We start from the raw sequence: 15,580 nt of genomic DNA on the forward strand, positions 1-15,580 counted from the left end.
TCTCCCTCTGCCTATGTCTCTGCCTCTTTCTCTGTGTCTCTCATGAATAAATAAAATATTATTTAAAAATTGGTTTTTATTGCTTGAGCTTTGGGATTATAAGTGATAAAAATACAGTTATTAATTTAAACTTATTATATAGTTACTACAGACATCCCTGTCATGTTAGAATGACGTAGACACTGATACGTTCTCTTCCGTTGCTATCTTTTGGGAAATAGGGAAGGAAGACTCTTGAATAGCGTTAGTAACACCTTAGGTGCGGTGGGGAACTTAAAGATTCTTGAAAAATCCTGATATTGAAAATTCAAGAGTTTGACAGTTTCTGCTGTTACATCCAGAATATCCTCCTTAGGTTCTAACTACCACCTCCATTGCTCTCCCTCCAGCGTCACTCCAAAACTCTTGTGCTTTAGTTTGGGTAATTCCTGTTGAATTTTCTTATTATCAGATTATCTCTCTGATGCCTTTAATCTATAGTTTAAAAAAAATTAATATGTCCATATTTCTAGTTTCTGGCAGGATTAATAAAAATTACCTAGTCCACCATTGTTGGAAGTGAAAGGGACTACTTTTTGATAACTGCTTCATAATTTACCAACACAGAGCCTAGAAGGGACTAGCTTAAGTAATTTTCAGTAGGCACACGTTTTTATCATAAATCTACAAGCAATGGAACCAGATACTACTTCATATAACTGAAACCAGCAGTGACCTCTGAACTGAAAAAGAGAATCATTAAATACATAATTGTCAGCTGATTTTTCATTATAACTTGCTTTTGTTTTGAAGTATGATTAGGAAGTGGAGTAAAAAAAATTGTGTATTCTCTGGCTCATCTGCAAAATTAAACAGTGATGTGAATTATGACTGGGACAGCTCTTCTAGACCTATGTATCCATTTCCTAATCCTGGTTACTTTCTCCCCTGTATTCTCAGTTACTTAGTTTCCTAGCATTTTAAGTGTTTCAAGCAATTGAGAAGATTCTCTTTTTTTTTGTTAGATTGTTCTATAGTCCTTATAAGACTTTATTGTCAGGAAATTTTTCCTTGTATTCATTCTGAAATCCCTTGTTCAGCTATATCATATTACACTGAATTAGTTTGGGAACTATCCTGAACAATTTGGTTCTGTTTGCACTATTGTCATTCTTGAAATAATATAATTTCTCCATTTCTCTCTTTCCTTTCCTCTCTCCTTCTGTTTCATTCTTTCACTCTTTTTTTTGTTTTCATGTTTAGATTACTATTTGCTCATATTTTATATCATACACCCTCTACTGTTATTGGGGAAAAAAAAAACCAAACAAACCTTAACCAAGCAGTAGAGTATCAGGATTTGGGTGTCTTTTCACATCTGTATTGAGTTCTTGCTGTTTTCATTCTTTGCTGATAGGTCAGTTTGTTGCTGTCTACCTAGCAGGTAGTCACTGACTGTTACAGTGTGAGAGTGACATTTTTAGTGTCTATTGAAACTTTTTAATTTTCTTTTTGTGTTTTCCTTTTTTATAATTTACTTAGAATATATTTACTTTAAACAGTTCTTTAATTGTCTGTTGACAATCTATCACAATTTAGCAGGTTTTTCTTTTTTTCTTTTTCTTTTAGCAGGTTTTTCTTTTATGAAGATTACTCTTCTTAGAGTTGTTTATATTTTAAAACTAAATTTTTTTTTCTTTCTGTGGTTTGGATAGTGAAAAGGATAAATAAATTTGGGGGGATTGGAAGTAATTTCAGTAGTTTAAATTTCTAGTTATATAGTTTTTTTCTTTGTGTTCAGAAAGGATATAAATAGTTGACTGTAACATGTCCCAGAGCAAATTGTTTACTTAAGATTACTTTTAATTCACTTGAAAGATACTTTAAAAATGCATGATTTCTTTGGCTGCAATTTCTTGGTGAAAGAAATTGGTGAATTTTCTCTGATTTACTGGTAAATTTTCTCTGACTTATTTTCTTTCATTATCCAAGCAGTATTCTATTCAGATCAGTGTAGCCTAGTGTTAAGAGCATGGACTTTAAAGTGAGATTACCCTGGTTTGAATACTGATGTGGCAGTTATTTTTTATGTTATTTTGAGCAGATTTCTTAAACTGTCTTCACCTCAGTTTTCCTGTGTATAAAATGGATATAATACCTCTTCTGCTTATTATTGTGGAATAGTGTAGCAAATGGTGGCATATATTAGTATATGTAAAATGTTTAGAATAGTGCCTAGCACATAGTAAACCTTCAAATTATTATTACTGTCATTATTGTATCAATGGAATTTTGGTTCATTAGAACCATAGAATTTTTCATATAAACTTCTTGCCTATAATTATTAATGTTTCTATTAATATGCTGTTGATTCACTATTTGTATTTTATGGATGCATTGTATGAGAATGAAGTCTTGTTCTGGAGATATTTTTATTCTGAGAGTTTTCCTATATTCCATTATAGGAGTGTAGCTTCTGTGAAGACCCTCGTTTTGCTAGAACTGGAGTTTGCATTAGCTGTGATGCAGGGATGTGCAGAGCCTATTTCCATGTGACCTGTGCCCAGAAGGAAGGTTTGCTTTCAGAGGCAGCAGCAGAAGAGGTAGGTTTATTTAAACCCATCATTGGTGAATATGTTCATAAGGCATTTCATGACTCTGTTATGTCCTACACAACAGGTGTGCATCATAAAAGAAATTAAGCTTATTTTAAGTCTTTGCCTAGATCACTGGACTAAAATTTCAAAAGTAAAAAAAATATGAGTTTTTTCATTTTTAAAGCTAAACGTTTGGAAAATATGTTAAAATTTTATTGGGAGATCTGACAGATAAAATGAAACATAATCCAGGTTGTTTTAAAACATTAAAATGTCAGCATCTTGGATAACCTCACTCTATTTCTATAAATAAAATCATTACTCTGTCTTCAGTATCTGTATTTCTGTCTCTTTACAATTTGTTTTTAAAGATTTTATTTATTTATTTATTTATTAGAGAGACAGAGTGAGAGGAGAGAGTATGGGCAGGGGGTAGAGAGGGAGGCAGGCTCACCTGACCTGGGGCTCAATCCCAGGACCCTGAGATTATGACCTCAGCTGAGTGCAGATACTTAACCAATTGAGCCAGGCACCCAGGTGCCTCTTTACAATTTTTTTTTAATTTTATAATTTTCCTTCCAGGTTTATTGGCTTTTTAGGTTAAGCAGTAAGTTGTTTTCCAAGTGTGTTTTGGGAGCTCCTTAATGTTCTTTCAAGGGATCTATGAGGTTAAAACTATCTTTGTAACAATATGAAAATGGTATATACATTTTTTTTTTTTTACTCTTAATTCTCTCATGAGCAATAGTGGATATTTTCAGAGATTATGTAACATAGCAATATAACATACTGAATGGAAATAGTTTTGAGAATTTAGCTCTCTTTTATGTGAGCTATCTAAACATTAAAGAGATGTGCAAAGATATAAAACAGTACCATTCTTCTCACTGAGTTTGTGTGTGTAAATTATAGTATTTTTAATAAATAAAAATGTTATTTATCTTAACATAATGAAATTATTTTTAAATGAATAAATATATTAAAATTTTATTATTTTAATTTCCAAAAGGGGACTGTCTAGAAATATAACTCACATAAGCTTTTCAAATCTCCAATAATTTTTAAGACTTCAAGGAGTCCTGAGACTAAGTTTTGTTGATTCTTTAAGTTCTTTATGTAGACAGGTATTTGGATGTTTTGCTTGATAATTCTTACTGTCTATTCATGGTGGATCTGTGGTATATCTAAGTCTCTTGCATTCCTTCTTTTACTGGCTAAATTTTCAGTGTCTTATAAAAATATTTATTATATTGGGTCTTTGTCCTAGCTCATTTAATTCATAGACAGGAATCAAGTGAAAAAGATAATCTGATGAAAATTTGTTGTGTAGATTTTGAGGGATATAGTTTTTGAATAAATGAGTTCTACAGCAGTTATATGTTGGTATGGGGTTTTGTACTGGTCTCTGATTCTGATGAATTGTACTTTGATTAATGATGAAGGGTACTGGGTAAACATTGAACATTTTCACAGCTCTTAGGCAGACTTAAAGTATAATTAATTATATAATAGGGCTGTGTGGATTATTAGTTATGACTACAACTCAGAATGGTGGGCAGAAGTGCAGAGGGGCAATACAACTAAGATTTAGAAGACCAGATAAATCCCAAGAATAACTAAGTCAGAATCTGAAGGTTAAGTGTATTACTGTACTTGTAGAAAACTGAGCTTTGCCATCAGGAAGCCTCCTTTGCAGCCATTTCTTTTATAACTTACTGAGAGCTTTACCTTTTATACTATAGCAGCTTGGGTTCATTTGTATAGCCCCATTCACAATTTTTTGGAAGTAGACAGTAGATAAGGAAAGTTGGAGTGCTTGGGTGGCACAGTCAGTTAAGGGTCTGACTCTTGGTTTCAGCTCAGGCTGTAATCTTGGGACCATGAGATCAAGTGGCTACTGGCTCCACTCAGCCCAGGGCATGCTAAAGTCTCTCTCTCCTTCCTCTGCCCCCTTCCCTGCATGCTTATGCACATGCATACATGCACTCTAAATTAAATAAATCTTTAAAAAAGTAAAAAGAGGGGCATGTGAATGGCTCAATTGGTTAAATATCTGCTGTCAGCTCAGGTCATGATCTCAGATCAAGTCTCACATTGGGCTCCTTGCTCAGCGGAGAGTCTGCTTCTCCCTCTGCCCCTTCCCCTACTGGTGTGCATGCTTGCTCTCTCTCTCTCTCTCTTTCTCTTAAATAAATAAATAAATAACTTTAAAAAAAAGAAAGAAAGGAAAATGGGTGATAGAGCCATATACAAGACAGTGAAATTTAGTATGGGCTACAGTGATTTGGAGAGAGTATCTAAAGGTATTCAAATTCAAATGAAACAAAACACAGTATTAACTAAATAAATAGTTCACATCTGTGATCTACACGTCTATATCTCTGAGCTAAGCTGGGGAAATTTACAGAGGAAATTGAAATAAATCAGGGTATGGAAACTGGACCTGAGGCATTTTCCTTGTCTTGCTGCCTCCCTTAATTGATTAGGTAGGAATTCTGGATGCTAGAATAATAAAATATGACTTTTCTCCACATTTGCTGCCTTGTTAAGTATCCTTTTTTTTTTTTTGCGGGGGCGGAGAAATGATTTACAACATATTTGCATGTTTCTGGTATTTTGCTACAAATACTTAACAGAATTAGAAAACTAAAAAGACTTCTGAACAATATTTTAAAACTCAGGACTTTTTATGAATCTATATCAATGAGGTTTGCTTTTGGTAGTAATCATGCTGTTAACAAGTTCTTGGCTACTTCTTAGGGTTGTACTTCTATAGACTAAGATTCATGTAATGTAATAGCATATTTAATTAAAAAACAAATTTTTAATTAAATTAAAACAGATCTATTGTTTGTGGGGATATCTTCTGTTTTACTTATATATGACATTCTAGGAAGTCCCCCCCCTTTTAAAAAGACTTGTTAAGTGAGATTTCTTCTTAATGGCTGTTTTATTTTATTATTTTTTTAAAAGTTTTATTTATTTATTCATGAGAGACATAGAGAGAGGCAGAGACACAGGCAGAGGGAGAAGCAGGCTCTTCCCAGGAAACCGGATTTGGGATTCGATCCTGCATCCTGAGATCACGCCCTGAGCCGAAGGCAGACGCTCAACAACTGAGCCACCCAGGTGTCCCTTAATGGCCGACTTATATAGGCAGTTTCATCCAGTGACATCATAAACGTTCCATATTCTAATGACTTCTGACATAGTACTTTTATCTCATTGGTGAGGATCCATTTGAAGTTTCTTCTTTCTGATCCACTGCGGATATTTCAGATTATTTATAATATTCAAATCATGGTATAACACATTTATTATTAAAGCTGAGCAATAGCACAGGTTCAGTTTTGATGAATGAAATTTATGTGATTATGTTTCACACCAATTAGTTAGCCTTAAAGTTATTTGTATTTTATGTAAAGCATGGTCGTTTCTTCTGTGATAAAGTATGAGTCGTTATACTCTGTTATCATGCAGAAAATTCTCTTTGAAACAATATAAGATTATAGATTTTTTTAAATAATAAATTTATTTTTTATTGGTGTTCAATTTGCCAACATACAGAATAACACCCAGTGCTCATCCCGTCAAGTGTCCCCCCTCAGTGCCCGTCACGCATTCACCCCCACCCCCTGCCCTCCTCCCCTTCCACCACCCCTAGTTCGTTTCCCAGATTTAGGAGTCTTTATGTTCTGTCTCCCTTTCTGATATTTCTTACCCATTTCTTCTCCCTTCCCTTCTATCCCCTTTCACTATTATTTATATTCCCCAAATAAATGAGAACATATAATGTTTGTCCTTCTCTGACTGACTTATTTCACTCAGCATAATACCCTCCAGTTCCATCCACGTTGAAGCAAATGGTATTTGTCATTTCTAATGGCTGAGTAATATTCCATTGTATACATAAACCACATCTTCTTGATCCATTCATCTTTCGATGGACACCGAGGCTCCTTCCACAGTTTGGCTATTGTGGACATTGCTGCTAGAAACATCGGGGTGCAAGTGTCCCTGCGTTTCATTGCATCTGTATCTTTGGGGTAAATCCCCAACAGTGCAATTGCTGGGTCGTAGGGCAGGTCTATTTTTAACTCTTTGAGGAATCTCCACACAGTTTTCCAGAGTGGCTGCACCAGTTCACATTCCCACCAACAGTGTAAGAGGGTTCCCTTTTCTCCGCATCCTCTCCAACATTTGTGGTTTCCTGCCTTGTTAATTTTCCCCATTCTCACTGGTGTGTGGTGGTATCTCATTGTGGTTTTGATTTGTATTTCCCTGATGGCCAGTGATGCGGAGCATTTTCTCATGTGCGTGTTGGCCATGTCTATGTCTTCCTCTATGAGGTTTCTGTTCATGTCTTTTGCCCATTTCATGATTGGATTGTTTGTTTCTTTGGTGTTGAGTTTAATAAGTTCTTTATAGATCTTGGAAACTAGCCCTTTATCTGATACGTCATTTGCAAATATCTTCTCCCATTTTCTGTAGGTTGTCTTTGAGTTTTGTTGACTGTATCCTTTGCTGTGCACAAGCTTCTCATCTTGATGAAGTCCCAATAGTTCATTTTTGCTTTTGTTTCTTTTGCCTTCGTGGATGTATCTTGCAAGAAGTTACTGTGGCCGAGTTCTAAAAGGGTGTTGCCTGTGTTCTCCTCTAGGATTTTGATGGAATCTTGTCTCACATTTAGATCTTTCATCCATTTTGAGTTTATCTTTGTGTATGGTGCAAGAGAGTGGTCTAGTTTCATTCTTCTGCATGTGGATGTCCAATTTTCCCAGCACCATTTATTGAAGAGACTGTCTTTCTTCCAATGGATAGTCTTTCCTCCTTTATCGAATATTAGTTGACCATAAAGTTCAGGGTCCACTTCTGGATTCTCTATTCTGTTCCACTGATCTATGTGTCTGTTTTTGTGCCAGTACCACACTGTCTTGATGACCACAGCTTTGTAGTACAACCTGAAATCTGGCATTGTGATGCCCCCAGATATGGTTTTCTTTTTTAAAATTCCCCTGGCTATTCGGGGTCTTTTCTGATTCCACACAAATCTTAAAATAATTTGTTCTAACTCTCTGAAGAAAGTCCATGGTATTTTGATAGGGATTACATTAAACGTGTATATTGCCCTGGGTAACACTGACATTTTCACAATATTAATTCTTCCAATCCATGAGCATGGAATATTTTTCCATCTCTTTGTGTCTTCCTCAATTTCTTTCAGAAGTGTTCTATAGTTTTTAGGGTATAGATCCTTTACCTCTTTGGTTAGGTTTATTCCTAGGTTTATGCTTTTGGGTGCAATTGTAAATGGGATTGACTCCTTAATTTCTTTTTCTTCAGTCTCATTGTTAGTGTATAGAAATGCCACTGACTTCTGGGCATTGATTTTGTATCCTGCCACGCTGCCAAATTCCTGTATGAGTTCTAGCAATCTTGGGGTGGAGGCTTTTGGGTTTTCTACGTAGAGTATCATGTCATCGGCGAAGAGGGAGAGTTTGACTTCTTTGCCAATTTGAATGCCTTTAATGTCTTTTTGTTGTTTGATTGCTAAGGCTAGGACTTCCAGTACTATGTTGAATAGCAGTGGTGAGAGTGGACATCCCTGTCTTGTTCCTGATCTTAGGGGAAAGGCTCCCAGTGCTTCCCCATTGAGAATGATATTTGCTGTGGGCTTTTCGTAGATGGCTTTTAAGATGTTGAGGAATGTTCCCTCTCTCCCTACACTCTGAAGAGTTTTGATCAGGAATGGATGCTGTATTTTGTCAAATGCTTTCTCTGCATCTAATGAGAGGATCATATGGTTCTTGGTTTTTCTCTTGCTGATATGATGAATCACATTGATTGTTTTATGAGTGTTGAACCAGCCTTTTGTCCCAGGAATAAATCCTACTTGATCATGGTGAATAATTTTCTTAATGTACTGCTGGATCCTATTGGCTAGTATCTTGTTGAGAATTTTTGCATCCATGTTCATCAGGGATATTGGTCTATAATTCTCCTTTTTGGCAGGGTCTTTGTCTGGTTTTGGAATTAAGGTGATGCTGGCCTCATAGAACGAATTTGGAAGTACTCCATCTCTTTCTATCTTTCCAAACAGCTTTAGTAGAATAGGTATGGTGGTATGGTTTTTTCTTTAAAGGTTTGATAGAATTCCCCTGGGAAGCCATCTGGCCCTGGACTTTTGTGTCTTGGGAGGTTTTTGATGACTGCTTTAATTTCCTCCCTGGTTATTGACCTGTTCAGGTTTTCTATTTCTTCCTGTTCCAGTTTTGGTAGTTTGTGGCTTTCCAGGAATGCGTCCATTTCTTCTAGATTGCCTAATTTATTGGCGTATAGCTGTTCATAATATGTTTTTAAAATCGTTTGTGTTTTGGTGTTGGTAGTGATCTCTCCTTTCTCATTCATGATTTTATTAATTTGAGTCTTCTCTCTCTTCTTTTTAATAAGGCTGGCTAATGGTTTATCTATCTTATTAATTCTTTGAAAGAACCAACTCCTGGTTTTGTTGATCTGTTCCACAGTTCTTCTGGTTTGATTTCATTGAGTTCTGCGTGAATCCTTATTAACTCTCTTCTGCTGGGTGTAGGATCTATTTGCTGTTTTTTCTCTAGCTCCTTTAGGTGTAAGGTTAGCTTTTGTATTTGAGTTCTTTCCAGTTTTTGAATGGATGCTTGTACTGCGATGTATTTCCCCATCAGGACTGCTTTTGCTGCATCCCAAAGATTTTGAATGGTTGTATCTTCATTCTCATTAGTTTCCATGAATCTTTTTAATTCTTCCTTAATTTCCGGGTTGACCCTTTCATCTATTAGCAGGATGGTCCTTAACCTCCACATGTTTGAAGTCCTTCCAAACTTCTTGTGATTTAGTTCTAATTTCAAGGCATTATGGTCTGAGAATATGCAGGGGAAGATCCCAGTCTTTTGGTATCAGTTCAGACCCAATTTGTGACCCAGTATGTGGTCTATTCTGGAGAAAGTTCCATGTGCACTTAAGAAGAATGTATATTCAGTTGAGTTTGGATGTAAAGTTCTGTAGATATCTGTGAAATCCATCTGGTCCAGTGCATCATTTAAAGCTCTCATTTCTTTGGAGATGTTGTGTTTAGAAGACCTATCGAGTGTAGAAAGCGCTAAATTGAAGTCACCAAGTATAAGTGTATTATTATCTAAGTATGTCTTAAGTTTGGTTATTAATTGATTGATATATTTGGCAGTTCCCACATTCGGGGCATATATATTGAGGATTGTTAAGTCTTCTTGTTGGATAGATCCTTTAAGTATTATATAGTGTCTCTCTTCATCTCTCACTACAGTCTTCGGGGTAAATTTTAGTTTATCTGATATAAGGATGGCTACCCCTGCTTTCTTTTGAGGACCATTTGAATGGTAAATGGTTCTCCAACCTTTTATTTTCAGGCTGTAGGTGTCCTTCTGTCTAAAATGAGTCTCTTGTAGACAGCAAATAGATGGGTCTAGCTTTTTATCTAGTCTGAATCCCTGTGCCTTTTGATGGGGTCATTAAGCCCATTCATGTTCAGAGTTACTATTGAAAGATATGAGTTTAGTGTCATCATGATATCTATTCAGTCCCTGTTTTTCAGGGACTGTTTTTCAATCCATTCAGTCCAATGGATTGTTCCATTGGACTTCTTCTTAAAGTGGAATTTTAAGAGTCCCCCTTAAAATTTCTTGCAGAGCTGGTTTGGAGGTCACATATTCTTTCAGTTCCTGCCTGTCTTGGAAGCTCTTTATCTCTCCTTCCATCCTGAATGAGAGCCTTGCTGGATAAACTATTCTTGGTTGCATGTTTTTCTCATTTAGGACCCTGAATATATCCTGCCAGCCCTTTCTGGCCTGCCAGGTCTCTGTGGAGAGGTCTGCTGTTACCCTAAGACTCCTCCCCATAAAAGTCAAGGATTTCTTGTCTCTTGCTGCTTTAAGGATCTTCTCTTTATCTTTGGAATTTGCAAGCTTAAGTATTAGATGTCGTGGTGTTGAACGGTTTTTATTGATTTTAGGGAGGGATCTCTCTATTTCCTGGATCTGAATGCCTGTTTCCCTTCCCAGATTAGGAAAGTTTTCAGCTATGATTTGTTCAAATACATATTCTGGACCTCTGTCTGTTTCGGCGCCCTCGGGAACCCCAGTTAAATGTAGGTTTTTCTTCCTCAGGCTGTCATTTATTTCCCTTAATCCATCTTCATGGTCTTTTAATGGTTTGTCTCTTTTTTCCTCAGTTTCCCTCTCTGCCATCAACTTGTCTTCTATGTCACTCACTTGTTCTTCCACCTCATTAACCCTTGTCGTGAGGACTTCTAGTTTGGATTGCATCTCATTCAATTGATTTTTAATTTCTGCCTGATTAGATCTAAATTCTGCAGTCATGAAGTCTCTTGAGTCCTTTATGTTTTTTTCTAGAGCCGCCGGTAGCTTTATAATAGTGCTTCTGAATTGGCTTTCTGACATTGAATTGTAATCCAGATTTTGTAACTCTGTGGGAGAGAGGACAGTTTCTGATTCTTTCTTTTGAGGTGAGGTTTTCCTTCTAGTCATTTTGCTCAGTGCAGAGTGGCCAAAAGCAAGTTGTATTGGGAAAAGGAGAAAAAGAGAGAAAAAAAAGGAAAGAAAAGAGAGAAAGAAAAAAGAGAAAAGGAAGAAAAAGAAGAGAAAGAGAAAAAAAAGGGTGGGGGAAGCAAACAGAAATCAAAAAGAAAAAAAAAAACATGGGGGAGTATCTTCTGATTCTGTATACTTTAAGTCCCTTGACTTCCCCTGGAACTTGTCCGTCTAGCTGGTCTTCTGGGGGAGGGGCTTGTTGTGCTGATTTTCAGGTGTTAGCACTTGGGGGAGCTGCTCTGCCCCCTGCCTGGTGCAGGGCTCAGTGCGGGTTGTTTACCCCGTGAGGCCCCAGGAGGAACAACTGCAGTGGCGGCGGCCAGCTCTGGAGCCCTGGATTCAGCTCCTGCAGTAACTACAGAGCTCTCTGTCCGCAGGGCCTGGATGCTCCAGGGGCGGGGCCTCTGATCTGCTCAGCTTGGGCAGGAGCGTCCTTGCTGTCCTGGGCCCTCCCGGCCTCTGCCTGTCCCAGGGGGAGGTCGGATCCTGGGCTGTGTCCCCGGTGTCCTGTGCTCCCGGGCCTGTGCTGTTGTTACCGCGCTCCCGGCTGGGCAGCCCCCTCCGTGGAGCCACCGCCCGAATCCCTCCGAGCTGCTCACGGGTCAAAGCGTGCACGCACTGCAGCTCTTAGGGAGCTTGGCGCGGTCTCCTCGGGGCGCAGGTGTCTGTTAGTGTCCCAGGGAGCCCGAGGGCATCCCTGCCCTCCTGGGGTTCTGCTCTAACTCCCTGCGAGCCCCTTTCCACCCGGCAAGATTGGTGAAACTCCTGCTTTTCTGGGACGGAGCTCTCCTGTCCTGGGGGCACTCACCCCGGCCTTAGCCCGGCTCCTTGCGGGGGGGGGGGGGGGGGGGGGGCCTCCCCCTTGGATGCCTTTAGTTTCTTTATTTCTTTTTCCCCGTCTTCCTACCTTGATAGAAGCGCGAACTCTTCTCACTGTAGCATTCCAGCTCTTCTCTCTTTAAATCTCAGGCCGAATTCGTAGATTTTCAGGATGATTTGGGGGTTATCTAGGTAATTTGGTGGGGACAGGTGACTTGGGGACCCTACTCTTTCGCCATCTTGCCCCTCCCTCGAGAACAATTTAATAGAGTGGTTTCAAGCGTTCATTTTCAAACAGTGGTCTCTGCATGTGCATCACTCCAGAGCTTGCTAGAGATAGGAAACCTCAGGCACCATACAGACCTACTGAATACATCTGCATTTGAAAAGGAACCCAAGTGATTTTGTTGCACAGAAAAGTTTGAGACCTCCTTGCTTGGAATGTCAAGATTATAGATTTTATTGATAATTTTTTTCCTGTAACCTTTGACTTAATGGACTAAAATCATTCATGGATTAAATTTCAAGGGCACAAATTAGATCTGTAGTTATTGAACTGATGCCTTAATATTGCTGGGAGGATCAGGATTGGTAGGAATGAGCTCTTGGTAGATCAAATAATTTTTCATGAATTCATCAAGAAGTTACATTGCTTAAAATTAGACATTTTATGTGAGATCTTCAGTAATACCTTTATGTGGCGGTTAGGCATTTGGTAATTTATATTTTTATTTAAAAAAATATTTAGTGTTCACTTTATGACAGTTACTCAGATGACTATTTCACATTGTACTTTTAATCTATCAGTAAATCTGTTAAGGTGTGTCTTCAGAATATATTTAGAATATATCCACTTCTTAATAAATCCATCACTGCTATCCTAGTCCTGGTAATCCTTTGTCACCTGAATTAATATAATAACATCCTAACTCTTCCCTTGTTTTTCTTTGCCTTTTAAGGATAGAGGATGACAATTTTTTTTCTTTGAAGAGCCAGATAGTAAATATTTTCGGCTTTTTGGGCCTGTGGCTTGTGTCACAACTATTTAACTTTGCCATTGATTGTGAAAACTGTCTTAGAAGAAATTATAAATGAATAACTATGGCTGTGTTCACATAAAACTATTTCCAAAACAAAATGGGCCCAAATTTGGCTCTCAAGTCATAGTTTGCCAGTCCTTTTCTAGAGAGTAGAGGATCTTATCAGGAGCAGCTAATATTGTCCTAGTAAGTTCTAAGTCAGATCTGGTCACTTCATCTGCTCAAAACCCCTTCAGTGGCTTCCCTTCTGGTTCACAGTAGAGGCCAGTTGTTTGTTGTTGTTGTTGTTGTTTTTAAAATGATTATAAATCTCTGTGTGATCTGGGTTCACATTCCCTTTCTGACCTCATCATTTCCCCTCTTTCAATCTCCCTGGTCTTTCTCTGCTCCTGAAATGAATGTGTTAGGTAAGCTCCTATTTTTCCTTGTGTGGGCTGCCCTTCCCTCTTATATGTTCTCATGGCTCATCCCCTCACATTTTTTTAGATCTTCACTCTATGTCTGCATCTCACTGTAGACATCCTGGTCACCCTGTCTAATGTTGTAGCACTTTCCCTCCATGACACTTTCTAATCCCCTTCCTGCTATTTTCCCCCCTCTTTTTAATACCTAACCACTGTTTAATATATGTGATTCTTATCTATCTTGTTTATTGTGTCTCACCTTTATTAGAACATGGAGTTATAATGAGAGGGATTTTTTTGTTCTCTCTTATTTTTCACTGTCTTCAGTGGTTAGAATACAAGTTGAGAGAGGGTCCCTTCTATCAGTCAACTTTTGTTTGATCTGCTTTTTAGCATTACTGTGTTTTTGGGGTAAGATTTTATTAAAAATAATAAGCTTTGTACTATCACTTTGCTATCACTCAGTAAACCTCGCTAAAAAAAATAATTCTAGAGTAAAATTAGTTTTCAAATCATTTTGTGTTGTAGTATTTTCCATATTTGTTTTCCTTCCTATGTATCCTTGTTTTGATTTCCCATTTATCTAAAGGTATACCCTCTATATCTGAGGGTATACCTTTGGCATCCTTTTTTGATGGTATTGGAATAACTGTTTATTGTGTCTCCTTATCTCTTTGGTTTGCGTTAGATGGTGTTTCCTGCCATCCCAGCTCAGTGAACTATTAAAGCATATGTTAGAAAATAGATTACTTTCACTTTGGTAATTTTCTAAGCCTATAAACTTATTTAACCTTTATTTGAAGTTTAACTTTAAGAAGTATGATTTATTTGGAGTATATGCAGAGTATCAATTCCTTTAAAAATTCTATTTAAGCTCTATTATTAGACACTTACATACCTGGACAGAATTATTTAGGTTCTTAGAATTATTCCTTTGCTGATATAACTTTTTACATTTTGATGCTGTTTTATTTTTTATTGTTACATTTTGCCTTACTGATATTTTTCTTTTGTATTAACCTGGGAATATTGATGAGCCAAGTTTTTGGTACATAGAGTTTTTTTCCCTTAGTTCTTAATACTAGGTATAACTGTGAGTTTGCATATTAACTTATTTGGGTTTTTTGTTGTGATTTTATCTTTTGACCCCCTTTACCCATTTCTCTCATCCTTCTCCCTCTTCCTCTTACAATCAGTGGTCTGTTTTCTCTGTGAGTTTTTTGTTTTTTCTCTGTGTGTTTTGGGTTTGTTTGTTTTAAGATTCTACATATAAGAGTGATTATGTCCTATTTGTCTTTCTCTATTTGACTTGTTTAACTTATCGTGATGTTCTTGAGTCTATGTTGTCACAAATGGCAATATTTTACTTTTTATGGTTGAATAATATTCCATTATATAATATATATCACAGTTTCTTTAACCATTCACCCATTGATGGACACTTAGGTTCTCATATCTTGTTTATTGTAAATAATGCTGCGATGAACATAAGGGCGTATATATCTTTTTGAGTTAGTGTTTTCATTTGCTTTGTGTAAATATCCAGAAGTGGAATTACTGGGTTGTATGGTGGTTCTACTTTGAAATTTGAAATTTGAAATTTTTGAGAAACCTCCACACTGTTTTCTCTAATGGCTGTACCAATTTACCTTCCTACCAATAGTGTACACGGGTTTCCTTTTCTCCACATCCTCACCAGCACTTATTTCTTATCCTTGCGATAGTAGCCATTCCAACAGGTGTGAGGTAATATCTCATTGTGGTTTTGATTTGCATTTTCTTAATGATGCTACTATGTCTTTCATATGCTGGTTGGCCATCTGTATATCTTCTTTGGAAAAGTATCTATTAATATATTCTGCCTATTTTAAAATCAGATTGTTTGAATTTTGTTTTGTTTTCCTATTGATTTGTTTGAGCTCTTTATGTATTTTGGATATTAGCCCCTTATCAGATATATGATTTACAGATATCTTTTCCCACCCAGTAGATTCCTTTTCATTTTGCTCATGGTTTCTTTTGTTTTGCAGAATCTTAGTATGATGTAGTTCCACTATTTATTTTGCTTTTGTTGCTTTTGCTTTTCATGTCAGATTTTAAAAAAACCAATGTTGAAACCT

The 15,580-nt window shown here is 37.1% G+C and overlaps 1 protein-coding gene across 7 annotated transcripts in view; it reads left to right on the forward strand.

The window, feature by feature from the left end:
- The window catches only part of PHF14 (PHD finger protein 14), a 216,754-nt gene that overhangs the window by 40,697 nt on the left and 160,477 nt on the right, over positions 1 to 15,580 (forward strand). For all 7 annotated transcript variants that reach the window (XR_005369464.1, XR_005369467.1, XR_005369465.1 and 4 more), the window contains exon 7: positions 2,445 to 2,582. Coding sequence is in view for 3 of the 7 variants with exons in the window: in XM_038556947.1 (XP_038412875.1) it covers positions 2,445 to 2,582 (138 nt within the window). In the remaining 4 variants the exon portion in view is untranslated. The remainder of the gene's footprint in view (positions 1 to 2,444; positions 2,583 to 15,580) is intronic.

Source organism: Canis lupus, chromosome 14 (genome assembly GCF_011100685.1).
Source record: "Canis lupus familiaris isolate Mischka breed German Shepherd chromosome 14, alternate assembly UU_Cfam_GSD_1.0, whole genome shotgun sequence".
In the NCBI taxonomy this organism is placed as follows: Eukaryota; Metazoa; Chordata; class Mammalia; order Carnivora; family Canidae; genus Canis; species Canis lupus.